Here is a 16,637-nt window from a genome sequence, read left to right on the forward strand (position 1 = left end):
TAAATTAAATTTGTTAATGAATTTGTTAGGGTTTAAGCATCAGGAGCTTAAAAATGATTCAGTTAAAATATGCCTCCCAATGGCATATGACTCTCCTGTAATCTAGGGACCCCCCCTGCCACATAGATGGCACTGCCATATTATTTTCTAGCTACCTCTGTCTAAGACAACATGATTGCTGAAAGTAATTTGATCAAAATGCATAACTTGGGATACCACTTCATGTATCATGTTACTGTCACTTTGCAGCTCTCTCCTATAATCTTGTTTATTTTAGTGTTAGCAGAACAACTATCTTAATGTTCAACCACAATAAATGCACCAGAGTGTTGTAGTACCACATCAGTGATATCAAAATAGTATTGCACTAGAGTAGTGTCTATTATCTCAGAAGCACTGATACTAGAGTGCAGAGGTGATATTTGGTGTCTGTAGTGCTGCAGTTCTAACATAATAATGTTGTTATATCATAGCATTGACAGCAAAATGCAACTGTGCTAAAATATTTTAGACAGTGTGAACACTGTCATGCCACAGCAGTGTTTTGCAACTACTTTTGTCAGAATGGTGAAAAGTACTAGTTTTGCTGAATAAACGTGGAAGTATTATAATAACGGAACTGGAGGAATGAATAATTTCTTAGGTTCATAGGTGAATACTAGGCTAATGGCCCTGGAGCCTTGGCATCGTGCCACCCAACCTCAGTTCCCAGTGCCTCTGTCGAGTAGAACCACTGGAGTGATCCCTGAGGTGAATTTTCTATTTCACATCCACTCATCAAGATTTCTCTTGAAGAGGGCCAGTGAGATGCTCTGCTTGACATGTATGAGAAGTCTATTCCATAGCATGGGCAGTCTCTGGGTTATAAACCTGTCCCTCCAGCATGTTCTGTTGATTGTGGTAATGAGGTTGAGGTCTCTGCAGTGTGTGGTGCGGAGGGATTGGGATTTCTTTAGATGTAGCATTTCTAACAACGCTGGGTCAGACATGGCTTTGTAAGTCAAGCAGACATCGCCTCTAAGTAGATGATATGAGACAGAGGATAGTTGGAGTTCTTTGAGTCTGTCCATATAGGACAAGTGTTTAAGGCCTAGTATCCTCTTTGTGAGGTACTTTTGTGGCCTCTCCAGTTGTTCCAGGTGTCTAGTGAGGTACATGCCAAATGGGGCATTGTACTCGATGACTGGCCTAATAAGGGAAGAGTAGTGGGAGACAGTGACCTCTATCTTCCTAGATGTAAAACCCTTAGTAATGAGATGTGCCACATAGAAGGACATTCTGACTGCAGTGGTAATGTGGTGGTCAAAAGAGAGGTTCCTGTCAACCTGTGTTCCCAGATCTCTTATAACACCTTCTGTGTTCAGTGGACTACCACTGATGTGGTAATTCATGGGAACCGGGTTTTTCCCAAGGGGGATGACGACACATTTTTTGGCATTGAGCTTAAGGCCATGGTTCTGACACCAGTCATTGGTCTCAGTGAGGCCTTTCTGTAGGATGTCAACATCACTTGGGGAGTTAATAATAGCTCCCAACTTGCAATAATCTGCAAACTTTGTCAGCCAGAGTCCCTTCATGTTGGCCTGGACTTCAGAGAAGTAGATACCAAACAGGAGAGGACCCAAGACTAAACCTTGTGGGACTCCACCAGTGACTGGTCATCAGTCTGACTTGGAGTCAGCTACTTTCACACTGTAGGTTCTATCTGTGAGCCAGTTTGCAACCCACCTAGTAATATAGGGGTTGATGCCTAGCTTAGTGAGTTTTTCTGTGATTCTTGAGTGGGGAATGGTATCAAAGGCCTTGACCAGATCAGGGTAGGCTGTATGAACCACCTTGCCTTCATCCACAGCTCTGGTGACTGACTCAAAGAAGTCGACCAAGATGAGCAGGTATGATCTACCCTTCACAAAACTAAACTGTGTGGGATCCAGAGTTTGGAGATTCCCTATATCCTTGTTTATTAGGTCCATGATGATGTGTTCGATAGCTTTGCATATCAGACTCATCAGGCTAATGGGGCGATAATTCCCAGGGTCTGTGGTCGCTCCTCCTTTGTGGAGAGGGATGACTGTAGCAGTGTGCCATTCGGTATGGGACAAAGCCTGAGGTGAGGCTGTGATTGATCAGGGCACACAGGTGAGGTGCCAGTTCACTCTGTAGTTCATGTAGAACACAGCCAGGGATATTGTCAGGTCCCACAGAAGATGTATTCTTGGCCTTGGACAGTGCTGATTTAACCTGTGCAGCAGTAATACTGGGTGCCTGGCAATCTTCTGGTATTGTGATTGGTCCTCTTGGGGGGAAGGTAAAGGTGGCACTGAATCTGTCAGCCAGTATATTGGCAATATCTGTTGGCTCAGTATAGGAGGTACCATTGTGGAGTAGCTCAGAGCAAATCTTAGTATTGCCATGGAGATTCCTTACATAATAACTATAGAAGGCCTTGTGGTTGTCTTTACTATCTGCTACAATTCTGTTTTCATAGCTAGCTTTAGAGGATTTGATGAGGGATCTCAACTTTTTGTTGAGGCTGATAAGGGAGTTTTTCCAGTCTTGGGACTTCACCTTATTCCACATCAGTTTCCTTCTCCTGTTTTAGAGTTTGTTTATGGCAGGGGACCACCAGATTGGCTTCCTGGTTTTGGAGGAGAGCGTCTTGGTTCTATTGGATATGACAAGATCCATGCATTTGTGTACGTATTCGTACAGTGCATTGGTGTATGATTCAGCGGTCATGCAATTATTCTTCATTTGCATGGGTGTCGTGAAGTTAGCCACCTCTATTTTTAGGAGCCCAAAGTTAGCTTTGGAGACATTTTTCATGGTGGTTACCTTTGCGGGGGGGTGGGGGGGTGGATTTCCAAGGTGATTAGTTTGTGGTCGGATCTAAAAAGGGAGGAGTTGACTGTTGGTGTAGAACAATGGTCGCCCATGTTAGTAATGACCAGGTCAAGGATGTTGCTACATCTAGGGGTAAGAATGAGCTGGTCCAGGGCACTGGAATTAATGAATTCCAGGAAACATTGGGCAAGTTCATTGGTGCATGAGTAGTTTTCCCAGTTAATGGAGGGATAGTTGAAGTCGCCCAGTATGAGAGTGTTAGATTGGACCCTAATATTCTCCAGGGTGCTTAGGAATGTCGGGTGTGAGTCTTGGGACATGGTTGGGGACCTATAGGTTAATTGTTTCATAGGTTAGTACTAAGCTAACTGCCCTTGCGAGCCATCGTAAGCCTAGCCAATTATCCCTTGTGAGACTCAAACCCTCAACCTTGTGTTTGTAAGGCAAACGCCTTAACCATTAGGCCACCCTCCCAACCCTATAGCAGGCTACAACCTGAATCTCTGTCTTACCCAATGTTAGCTGCACCTGAGGTATCTGAGATGCATTATGTTGGGCTACCAGTCTGGAGGTGTGCGCATCCTTTATGGATATGGAAACACCACCGCCTTTGGAGCTTCGGTCCAAGTTCTGGGGCCGAAAGGTGTGGAATGAGTTATAGCCTGGTAGTGCAGGGGTGCTTTCTACTGCCTTGAACCAGGTCTCTGTTACAGCAAATGTCGATGTTCTCCATTTTAAGGAGTGCTTTGAGCGAGTTCATTTTGAGATTTAGACTTCTAGCATTGAGCAGCATGACCCTCAGATTGCATTTGTTTGTAACTGTTACAGTGGTAATTTGGTCTTTGGAACACCACCTAAAAAAGACACTATAGGGGTGGCAAGATCCTTGGCCAGTATCCAGAAGCCCAGGGGTGACAGATGCAGGCCATCTCTGGCAAAGATTTGAGGTCTGTTAGTCATGTCATCCCAGGGATACAGATACTGGATCTCCTTAGAATGACACCAGAAACTTAGCCAGTTGTTGAAATGAATCATTTTCTGCTTGTAGTGTGGTATCATTCTGGGTGATGTTAGGATGCTGCTCAGGGCTAGAGTCATACTTGCCTAGGCTGTATAATCCGAGAGCTCCTCCATGTCTCTTTTCATGTATGCCAGGGAGGTACATCTCAGGTCGTTCACGCCCACATGTACAATGACCGAGTCATATTTGTACCTGTTGTTGAGGGACGGAAAACTTTATAAGTGTACATATGTGTGTGTGTATGCACAAGAGTGACACTATGTATGTGACTATATATCTGTGTGAGTGTACATACCCATATAGATTTGTGTGTGTGTGTGTGTGTGTGTGTGTGTGTGTGTGTGTGTGTGTGTGTGTGTGTGTGTGTGTGTGTGTGAGAGTGAACATATTATTTAACTGAAAAGCAACATTCCTGTTTCACACATGTGCAATTACAATTTTTTTTCTGCAAAGGCCAATTTTCAAAAAAAAAAATACCTTATCTGTTTCTTGGCTGGATCAGTTTTCCTCAAATTAATATTTTTGGTTAGGTCAAAAATCTGTGTACCTGCTGGAGTGACTATAATGTTAATGTCAGAAACTACAAAAAACTCATTATAATGTTACATGTATTCCAGCTCTGCTGAATAGTGACATTCTTCTTGATGGCATTTAAAGTATTCAAATTTAAAAGAAACAGTGACTTACCAGGATGTATGTAACTTCTTACATACATAGGGATTTGAACAATCAGCATCATTTAATACATTTAAAGTTTTCCTTTACAGATTTTTGTGTTTACTCATTGTGCCATTAAGGCACATTTGACTTAAGTGCAAGAAAAGATTTTAGTAGTTGGAAATGTATCACACATACAGTATAAACAATGATATGGAAGTAATTATATTAATCTTTAGAAATTTAGAAAATATGGGTTACAATATAACATCTTTAACTTCATTCCCATTTCCACTATTGTTTTTTTACCAGCCATAGGAGAAAAAGATAAAGCTAAAAAGCACAAAATACTGCAAATGCCATCCCGTTCTTCTAATATGAAAACTAAAAATTAAGAAAAGAATGTGAGTTGTGGAGAATCATTCCATCCCTCCTCTTCTATCTATATTTAGTAGTCAAAGTTAGCATATCTTACAGCAAACTCTCCTTTGTTGGCAGGGATGTAAAGTGTTTTGATATGCTGAATGGTGCATACAGTATTTTCTGCTTTTCAATACTATAGTTTGCATAATAGATATGTGAATAGAAAAAAAAATCTTTAAATATTTCTATACCTTCATCATATTTGTATTTTTTGGTGATATCTTCTCTTTCATCACTGCCAACCGTCTTAGTACTGATGTATTGACCAACTAGTTTTGTGTCACTGCTAGCTTTCTTAGTTCTTCCATCTGGGTAGGATATCCACCTTATAACGTCTGCATTTACTTCAGAAAAAGTGAAAGGAAGATCAAATTTCAGGTGAGTGTGTCCCTCTTTGATGGCTAAAACAGGTGCAGGACCACAGCAGTAAACTCCTGTAATACAGAAGACAACATATGTAAAACAATTTCATCGAGATATATCAGCTGTTGTGAGGCCTATGACCCATTTTACCCACAAGGCTTGTTCTGCATTGTTACCCCAACCAAATGTTTCTTTATCACTTTAATTTGTTTACCCCTTTTCTTCAAATCTTTCAGTGTATATCTTATTCCTTCTTTCATGGTTCTATATTTCTTTCTACCATCTCAGGCAGTGTACTGTTTCTAAAATATGACAACCTCACATTTAAGAGGTATCCACTAATTCTGCTTTTGGGCTTCTCTCATTATGTCATTATATCAATTCCACATGCCTGGAGACAGTATTGGAGTGTAATAATATGCTCTTGGAGATCTTTTTAAAGGAAATGGATGCCATGTCCCATATAATTATTTCAGTAGTAATTAAAGTTTATTTCAGCAGTAATTAAAGTAGTATAGAAATAGCTTGAAAGTGGCATATTTTGGAAAAGTCTTTGGCACAAAGTAGAAACAATATGTTTAGTTAGACACATAGCATAATTTTTTGGTATCCCAGAACTGTGTCAGCACTGGTGTCTTACCTGTCATAATGGATAGGGCACAGCAAATGAGAAAGAAAAAAGTTATCTGAAAGAGATATTAATGCACTGTTAAGAAACCACAGACTTTACATTCAACATTGTGTGAAAAGATATTCATTGCTTTCCTTTCCAAACTAATACATCTCCAGCACATGGAAGTTGTTTATCTAATATTGCTTCATTTGATGTTGGAATTAAAGAAACATCTGCTTCATTGCAGATATATGCACAGAATGGAAAAGGACATGACTACAAAACACAGGATTCATCAAGGTGGAATTATTTGTATGCACATTTCCAGGCACTGGTTGAACAAATTCATTGTCTTCCAAAAAATGTTTATCAATAGGTCTTGACATCATACACATTACTTTTTTAAAATAACATCTGTGTTAAAAACTCTCCAAATTATTTAGGTGTAGAAGATTCAGTAATTCTATCCCTCACCTGATAAGTGATTACTGGACAGTGTTAATTCTATGCCTCACCTGATAAGTGATTACTGGACGGTGTTAATTCTATGCCTCACCTGATAAGTGATTACTGGACAGTGTTTGAGGATAAGGAATACTGTTTCAATGTTTAAATGTTGGGGAATATGCATTTAATAAATTGAAACCATCATATTTAGTGCAACCCCACATATCTAGTTGCAATTCATTTTGCTCCTAGCTTATTGAAGTTATTTGGCAAAGTTCTTTTAGATTACAAACTAGATCTTAAAGCATACTTATTATAATACTCACATACTCTATAGCTCATTTTCCATTAAATAGCTGTTATGTGTTTAAATGTCTTGATTGTCTCTGTGGCACAAGGTGTAAGTGCACTGACTTTAGAAACTGAACACAGGTAATCCAGGGTACAAATCCAGATAATTATTTTTTCCAAGGATCTCAACCTAGCCTGCAACATTAAGAGAACATGTGGGAGAGACAGATATATCTCCCAGGGGTTGCCTGTCCTTTGGAATAAGCTCCCACTTCATGCGAAGCAAAGCTCCTCAATGATCCTATTTAAGCGAAACCTTGGTAACTGGATGGGTAACCATAAATTCGCACCAGGGGTGGCACCTGTATCTCTCATGGACAGGGGTAGTCGGTGCTGATAACAGTACCACTCTGCTAACAACAACCATCTAACTATAGTCAATTAGGGTACATGGGTTTTTTACACGGCTAGGCTTGTAAAGACTCTACGGTCATTAGCCTAATAATCTCCTGTGAACCTATGATTATGTCATTCACCTCACTTCTACCTTTGTGCACTTATTATACCCTAAGGCTGGTTTCTGTTTATGACCAGGCACCTCCTTTATCTGTTTTTGGATTTAGACCCATTATGTTTCTAATGTTTTAATTTCTCCAAGTCTTTCGGGTTTCTAATACCATGATGGGAATGGACCTCATTCCTAAGTCAAAGTATGATTAAAGTTCATGAAATTAGTATTTTTTCACTCTTTGATGCCAGCCAAAAGTGTTCTTCGCAGCACCCGCAATGTGCCCAGTAATGACTCCTTCTGCAATTTGTACGGTGTTACATAAACTGGTAACATATCTAAATATGATTGTAAATTCTTTTTTATAAGACCAGTTGCTCCTACTACTACTGGAACTGTCTGGGTATCTATCTTCCACATGGTTCTTGTTTCTGCCTGCAGATCGAGGTATTTTATGACTTTCTGTCTCTCTGTACGCAAGACACTGTAGTCACTGGGTGTGGCGATTTCAATAATCAATGCTACTTTTGTCTTCTTTTCTTGGACTACTATATCTGGTTTTCTAGCATTTATCTTTTGGACTGTTGGTACTGGGTGATTCCATGTGATGTAAATTTCCATCATTTTCTATGATTCTCTGTGGCTCATGTTTCCAGTGCTTTTCAGCCACTCCGATACCATAATGTTTGCACAATCTCCAGTGTAACAATTTCACCACATTATTATGCCTTTCAGTATACAGTCCCTCTGCCATAAGAGAGTCGCAACCAGCAATAAGGTGTGTGACTGTTTCCAATTTGGTTCCGCAAAACCTACATATATCTGTTTCTCCCACATGTTCAATAGACTTAATAAACCAATGTGAATGTAGCCCACTATCTTGGGCTGCCCTTTCGTTTCTTGATGTAAATTCACCTCTCCTTAACCATTCCTGCGTTCATTCTTGATCAACACGAGGCTCTTCCAGAAGTTTTCTATATTTGCAACTATATTTATGTTTTTTCCACATTTCCTGCCTACTCATCTGATCCTTCACCTTATATTCTTTCTTTTGTTTTTTAGCACATTCAGTTGCTGCCTGATTTTTATCCACTTCTGGTTTGATTTCCATTCCTGCTTGACGTCGATATGCTTCTGCTAAATTAAGCAGAGATGTCATCTTAGATTTATTCTCCTCATGTTTCAAAACTTTTACCACATTTGGATCTTGTGAGATCAGTAGATATGCGTGGAGTTCCACAGTTTATTTATTTATTTTATTTTATATTTGTTGACCGGGATAGTCCGACTGGATGCATGTCCATTTTCAGCGGAGGCCCGGGGAGAAAAGCTCCAAGGGAAAGCAGTTACGGCATTACATAATACCAGCATTACATATTACAAACAGACTATTTACAGAGATTACATAAGTAAGCAAGTTAAACAAGTTCCACAGGTTAGAGTTAATCCTGAGCGCAAGTCAGGATTAAATTAAATTACACAGTAAACTGGTTAACAGATTTTTACACATTCTAGAGAGAGTTAGCCAGGCTTGATACATTGACATAGCCAGTTAAGAGACAAATGTTGTTTGAGTCTAGTTTTAAATTGACCTAAGGTGGAAAGTAAGGTAATATCAGCTGGAAGAGTGTTCCAGGATCTACTTACAGAGTTTGCAAAGAGAGAGTCACCAGCTGGGTTATCAATTTTGCTAGTCTGAATTAGTAGTTTGTTAGAGGATCGAAACAGTCTAGGATTGTTATAGGGGGTGATAATATTTTTAAGTGCAGGAGTATTGTCCGGATTATATAGGATTTTATAGGCCATAATCAGTTGGTTATACTGGATTAGGCTGGGTAGTTCAAGCCACCCAAGCTGATTTAGATTGATGCAATGATGTGTCCTAAAAGGAAGCCCAGTGGCAAACCTGGCAATGTGGTTGTAGCAAATTGAGAGTTTGTTAAGGACAGTCTTGTTTAAATTTGAGAGTAGAGGGGATGCATGCAGAAGGGTTGAAAGAAGGTGGGAGCGAGCTATGGCAATTTTAGCTGGAGGGGTTAGGAAGGCTTTTATTCTGTAAAGTGACCCTAGTTTTTTATTGATGGTTTTGATAGTTTGGTTAACATGTAGGTCAAATTTTAGATTATTGTTTATGATGACACCTAATAGTTTTGTAGAGGAGTCAGGGGAGATTATTGTGCCATCATTTGAATTTATGGTAAAGGTGAAAGCGGTAGACCTATGTGTTGGTGAAAATAACAGCATTTTAGTTTTTTTGAGATTTAGGATCAGACGACGTTCAGAAAGCCAGTTTTCTATTGTATTAAAGGTGGTCTGGGTAGCTGACCATAACTCTATTGGAGATGTGGCTGAGCAAATCAGAGTAGAGTCATCAGCATATTGGATACAGCTGACTTTTGGGATGACAGTATAAAGGTCGGTAATGAAGATGGAGAACAGCAAGGGCCCTAGTATAGAGCCTTGTGGTACTCCAAGGGTGTTAGGTAGAAGGTTAGAGAGTTTGTTCTGCCAGAGGACAGCTTGCTGTCGACCATTCAGGTAGGATTGAAACCACTGAAGGGCTCTAGTATCTAGACAGAATGTTTGCAGGGTGTGGATTAAAAGTTGGTGATCAACCATATCGAATGCCTTGGAAAGATCCAAGAAGAGGGCTGAGGATATATAATTATTGTTTATGGTGTTGGTAAACGCTTGGAGGGCTGAAGTAGTGCTGTGATGAGGACGGAAGCCATGCTGAGTGTCTGCCATAAGGTGATTCTGGATTAGGTGGTGCATGAGTTGTCTATGAATACATTTTTCCATAATCTTTGCAAGTGGAGAGGGTATAGCTAATCCCACAGTTGCAGATCTGTACATGTAATCAATTTCAAGGAGGCCCATCCCTACTTCAGAGTGGGGAATATATAATCTTGGTATACACTGATTTTTATAAATCATTTGGTGAGCATGAAACATCCTTCTTGTTTTAATATCCAATATATCCAACACTTTTTGGGGCCAGTCAATCACTCCAAAACTATAAGTTAGGACAGGAAGAGCAAACTGATTTATAGCTTGGATCTTGTTCCTAGTTGTCAATGCTGTTTTCAGGATTAATTTAAGTCTTCTAAAGTACTCCTTACTAAGCTTTATTCGCATTTGTTCATGTTTTATTGCTGATCCTTCATCAGTTCCCAAGTATTTATACACCCCATCTTTCTCAAGTTCTTTTATATCACATTCTTTCCCCAAACTGATGTTTTCCTGGTGCTGCAATTTTCCTTTTTTAAAGGTTGCTTCTGATCATTTGTCAATACCAAATGACATTCCTATATCATCTGAAAATGTTTTGACAACCTGTAGCTGTGCTTTCAATTCCTCATCTGATGAGCTATACAATTTAAATAGTCGACAAAGAGAAGATGAGAAGTCATTATACTTTGTTGTTTTCTAGAAGCCAAATTATAGCCATGACCTAAGCTGTTAAGTAAACAGCTTAATGGATTAATGGCAAGACAAAATAGCAACGGTGACAGGGAGTCACCTTGGAATATCCCCCTTTGGATTTTTATCCCTGGGATAATAATCTGTCCTTTATCATGGCTTAATTGCAAAGTGGTCTGCCACTGTTTCATGGTTACTGTAATGTAATCAATCAGTGTAGGATGTACCTTATACATTTTTAAGCACTCTTTTATCCATGAATGTGGGATACTAGCAAATGCCTTTTTATAGTCAATCCATGCCATACTTAGATTCTTCCCTTTCTTACAGTTCTCCACTATAACTTTATTTAACAACAAATGATCCTTTGTTCCATATGACGTTGTTTTATTGCCCTTTTGTTCAACTGCCATAATTGAGTTTTCTTCTAAATGACTATAAACTCTGTCTGCGTCAATCCCCGTGTATAGTTTATACGTCGTTGGAAGACAAGTTATTGGTCTATAATTTTTAGGGTAGCTTGCAGGTTCACTCTTAAGTAAGAGCATTGTTTTTTCCAGTTGTTAACCAGTGTGTTGTCTGTTTGGGGTGCGCATATAAATAGTTTTTACTCATGGCTAGATCCTCATGTAAAGAAGTTAATACTTTAAGCTAAAAGTTAGGTGCTGCATCTGGTCCTGGGGTTTTCCAATTAGAGGCTTTTCTCAACTTTGTTTCAATCCCTCTGGCTGTTATTTCATCCCATTTCATAAACTGTACCTTTAAAATTCTTATTCTTTCTTTTACTTCTTCTATCCATTTAGCATCTTTGTTATGTTCCACAGGATCTTCATAGATACTTCTCCAAAATGTATCTACTTCCTCTTTTTTCGGTGGTCTATCAATTCCTTTTACCTTATTTCCCAATTCTCTATAAAACATTTTTGGGTCATCGGTAAATTGCTTATTTTGTGCTTTTCCCTTACATTTATCTTCGAATCTTCTGAGTCTTTCTGCCTGTTTTGAAATTTTTAGTTTGTTATCTCCAATAGTGCATAATAGATCCTGGTCTGTTCTAGTATTGCGCATTGCTTTTATCACATCTATTTTTCTTAATATTTTTGTTGATCTTCTATAATCTTCTAACAATGAAACTTTTTGTCTTAGCTGCTTTATAATTTTCTCTATTCAATATTTCCATAATGGTATTCGTTTTCACCCCCCTTTTCCCTCGCTACCCTATGTTCCTGTGGTAGAATTTTATCAGTTATTAATTTTGCAGCACAGTAATATATTCTGTTTACTTCTGTTATAGCGCATGGATCTCTATGGACAGTCCTAATTACTGTGTTCATTTGTTTTATCAAGCTTCTGACTTTTGGGGGTTTATTAACCTTCTGCAGTCTATTTCTCTCATTGATCTTGATATATCTGTCTTTGTCTATTAAATCAAGCAACTCTTCTCTTAACTCCTTTTCTTCCATACTGAGGGCACATCCCTTGTTTTCCATTTCCTGCGGGGATTCCATAGAAAGTTCTATAACATCTTCTTGTGGCACATTCTCTTCAATTTCATCCTTTGTCATCTGTTGTTCTGTCATATGGGAACTCACTGGCCTATCACTCCTCAACATTGACTGCATCAGAGTTTCCACAGTTTCCTGTTCCTTTCCTTCCTGTCTAGCTTCAAGTGAACCTTTATACTGGTTTCCAGTGGAAGGCTCCAAAATATCTTGATATGGCACCTGACCTGTTGCTTCCTGTTCCACTTGTTTCCCTTTAGTTTGGATATCCATTGCTCTATCCTGTTCTGGTGCTTTCTGCATTTGATTTTCTACACTGAATCCTTCTCTTTCAAGGTGTTCCATTACCTCAATTTCTATTTCTTTGACTTCTCCATTACTAATCTCTTTCTCTACTTTTCCTCTTAGTCTTCTTATTTTTTGTATTGTAAAGTTTTCCATATCTGGATTCCTTTGCCTACATTTTTCTTCAAATATCTTTGGTGCTGCTCTTTTTGTATTAGTTTTGCTTTCTCCTTTGCATAAATATTACACCATATTAAATCTCTTTTCCTTTCCCATGTCCATGTTTCTTCTTCACATGTCTCCTCATCTTCTTGCTTTTCCTTATTCTGGGGAGTCACTCCATCATGCTGTGATGTAGTCTGTTTTAGACCTTCTACATTAAATCCTTCACTTCGCAGGCACTCCATAACTTCAACTTCTATTTCTTTAACTTCTACTTTACTAATCGTCTTTTCTACATTAAATCTTTGTGCTTTTAGTCTTTTTGTTGTGAAATTTTCCATATCTGGATGCCTTTGCCATTTTTCTTCCAATATCTTTGAAACTGCCTTCTGTATGTTAGTTAACTTGGCTTTCTCCGTTGCATAAATATTGCACCATATCAAATCTCTCTTTCTTTCCCATGTCCATATTTCTTTTTTATATTTTTCAGATACCTCTAGGTTTTGTTGTTTATATTTTCTCACTACCTCAGAGGCTTCTTTTTCCAAAGAGATCAAAACTTCTTGATCTATAACCTTATGGAGCAGTCTGTGGGACTCCACACAATACTCTAGGTCTTACTTTAACTATGCTCTTGTGAGCAGCTGTATCTTATTTAGTTGAATAGCTCTTCATATACCAAGAAGCAATATCATTACCTTCCTACCTTTTCACATACATTAAGAAAGCTTTAATTCATCAGCAATATTCCTATATCACTCTCCTTTGGATGACTTTGAGTCTCAGGTTGTCTGTAGGAAGACAGAAGTTCAAAAGCTTGATAGGTGTCATTGTTGAAGAAAACAGACCTCTGATCCTAATTTCCTTTGTCACCTTCTCATAATTACTACAACAAACATTGAAATAGTTACACGTTGAAAGAAAAAAAATCTTACTGAAAGCTTGATCATTTTGGCAAAGGCATCCATCAAGCTTTTGACCTTCAGTCCATCTACTGGCTCCCTTCGCATTGCTCCTTCAGGCTTAATACAGTTCAAGTACATTGTATTACACTTGTTAGTATTACATTTTAAATGTCGCATCCAGTATCAGTCTGTATGTAATCCAAATTTATTTTCACATTTTCTCACCCCTACTTAAAGTACACAGATCCTTAAACTGCTTGCACAAATTCCCACAAATCTCTTGTGCACTCTCTCTTTATATATATATATATATATATATATATATATATATATATATATGTGTGTGTGTGTGTGTGTATTTATATATATATGTGTGTGTGTGGATATATATATATATATATATATATATATATATATATATATATATATAAAGTTAATAGGCTTGGCCCTGGGGCCCTTACAAGCCTAGCCAAGAATTTAGCCCATGTTCCAACAAGTCAGCACCCTATGCCACTGTCCACCAAGGACACAGATGGAATCCCAGGGGTGTATTTTCTGTTCCCCATCCAGTTTTCCAGGTTTTGCTTAAAAAAGGTTAATGAGGTTCTCTATTTTATGTGGAGAGGGAGTCTAGTCCACAAAAGGGGGAGTCTCTGGGACACAAATCTGTACCGCCAACAAGTCCTATTGATGTCACAGACCAGGTTGAGGTCGCAAGATTGCTTTGTATGCCAAACAGAGGTCACCTCTGAGGAGTCTGTAGTAGACTGAGTAGAGGGACAGAGCTTTTAGCAATCTGTGTATGGTAGATGTTTGAGGTCCTGGATTCTCCAGGCGAGGAACCTCTGTGGTCTCTCCAGCTGCTGCATGTGCTTTGTGAGGTACATGCCAAAATGGGCATTGTACTCAATAATGGGCATTATAAGGGAAGAATACAGGGATGTTATGACCACCTTGTCCATGTATGAGATACCCTTACTAATGAGGTAGGCCATGTAGAAAGCTTTCTGTACAATGGAGGCAATATGGTGGTCAAAATTCAGTTTGCTATCAACCTGGGTGCCCAAGTCCCTCATGACTGATCGCATGCTTAGGACCTTATTATCAATGTGATAATTTGTGGGGGCATCACTCTCCCCAAAAGGGATGATGATGCATTTTTTTGGTATTCAGTTTGAGGCCATGTTTCTGGAACCAGTCATTTGTTTGGGTGAGATCCTCTTGGAGGATGTCCACATCATTAGAGGACTTGATGACAGCACCCAGCTTGCAGTCATCTGCAAACTTGGTCAGCCAGAGCCCACTATATTTGGCCTATACCTCCGAGAAGTATATCCCAAACAGCAGAGGCACCAAGACCGATCCCTGGAATACACCACTTGTTACGAGTCTGCTACTTAAGGTGGCTTCCCCTATTTTGACTAGATGGGTTCTATCAGTGAACCAGTTTGCTACCCATCTGGTAGCATATGGATTGATGCCTAGTTGAGAGAGTTTATCTATTATACCTGAGTGGGGAATAGTATCGAAGGCTTTGGCCAGGTCAATGTGGGCAGTGTGCACCTTCTTCCCCTCGTCTATGCCCTTGGTGACTGTCTCAAAGACCTAAACCTCAGCACAAAAATAAATAGGACATGCTGGAGGGACAGATTCATTTCCCAGAGGCTCCCCTCACTCTGGAATAGAATCCCAATTCATGTTGGACATAGCCCCTCGCTGACCCTCTTCAAGCAAAATCTGGACGCGTGGATGGGAAATCGCAAATTCACCCCTGGGATCTCTTCTGTGTCCCTGCTAGACAGAGGCACAGTAAACTAATATTAAAAGGGTACCTTCTGTGACCTACTTTACAGAGGCACAGAAGGCTAATCTAATAGGGAGGCGGAAGCCAAATACACTCTGGCTAGGCTTATAAATGCCCTAGGGCAGATAGCCTAGCATCTACCTATGAACCTATGAGCCTAAAGAAGTCGACCAAATTTAAGAGGCATGACCTCCCCTTGACAAAACCAAACTGTGCCGGATCAAGTGTCTGGAGGTTGCCAATGTCCTTGTTAATCAGGTCCATGATAATCCGATCCATGGCCTTGCACATCAGGCTAGTTAGGCTGATGGGTCTATAATTTCCTGGATTGGTGGATGCTCATCTTTTGTGCAAAGGGATGACATTAGCTGTCCTCCACTCAGCTGGGACAAGCCGGTACTCAGACTTTGGTTGAATAAGGTGCCTAATAGCACTGCAAGTTCCTGCCTGAGTTCATGTAGGATGCAGCCTGGAATGTTATCAGGTCCCATGGAGGCTGTATTTTTTGCCTTTGAGAGGGCAGTGATAACTTGCTCCCTAGAGATAAGGGGAAGGGGGCAGGTACTGAGGATGTCCTGTTTTACTGATGGGAGGGGGCAGAGGAGTTCAGTTTTCACTGAACCTGTCTGCCAGCAGGTTGGTTATACCTACAGCATTTGTGTATGTGGTGTCCTTGACCACCAGTTCTGAGCAGATCTGGATGCTTCCCTTGAGACTGCAAACATATGTGAAGCAGGCCTTATGATTGTCTTTAGTAGATGTGGCCAGTTTGGACTCAGTTTGCTTTGGATGATTTCACTGGTGCTCTTATTTGCTTGTTCAGGCTAAACAGAGATTGCTTCCAATTAGGCACCTGCTCCTTGTTGGTCCTGGACAGCATTTTTTTCCTTTTATTATAGAGTTTATTTATTGTAGATGTCCACCAGACAGGTTTATTCCTCCTTAAGGAGGATGATTTCATCCTGTCTGGTATTCCTGATTCCATGCAGCTATATAAATGCTCATATTGTACTTTGGTGTAGGTTTGGATATATTTGCCAGTTCCTATGGAAGGGAGAGGGCTGTGAAGCTATTTATACCTTCCCTCAGGAGGTTGTAATCAGATTTGGAGAAGTGTTTTGTTTGACCCTAGCTGGGGGGGGGGGGGGGGGCAGAGGAGATGGTGACTTCGAAAGTGACTGCTTTGTGGTCGGATCTTACCAGGGATGATGCTACTGTAGGGATGCTGCAGTGGTTACTCATGTTGGTTAATACCAAGTCCTAAGTTATTTTCACCTCTTGTGGGGGTGTCAACCAACTGGTTCAAGGCATTTGCATTGACGAAATCAAGGAATCTCTAGGCATTTGTGATTTGGCATGAGTATTTCTTCCAGTCTATGGTTGGATAGT

The 16,637-nt window shown here is 39.8% G+C and overlaps 1 protein-coding gene across 1 annotated transcript in view; it reads right to left on the bottom strand.

Moving 5' to 3' along the window:
• Positions 1 to 16,637, bottom strand: part of TGM5 (transglutaminase 5) — a 302,343-nt gene that overhangs the window by 101,296 nt on the left and 184,410 nt on the right. Inside the window, exon 9 of the mRNA XM_044090126.1 lies at positions 5,137 to 5,379. Coding sequence (XP_043946061.1) covers positions 5,137 to 5,379 — 243 coding nt within the window. The remainder of the gene's footprint in view (positions 1 to 5,136; positions 5,380 to 16,637) is intronic.

Source organism: Protopterus annectens, chromosome 12.part0 (genome assembly GCF_019279795.1).
Source record: "Protopterus annectens isolate FY-2018-M chromosome 12.part0, PAN1.0, whole genome shotgun sequence".
NCBI lineage: Eukaryota > Metazoa > Chordata > Ceratodontiformes > Protopteridae > Protopterus > Protopterus annectens.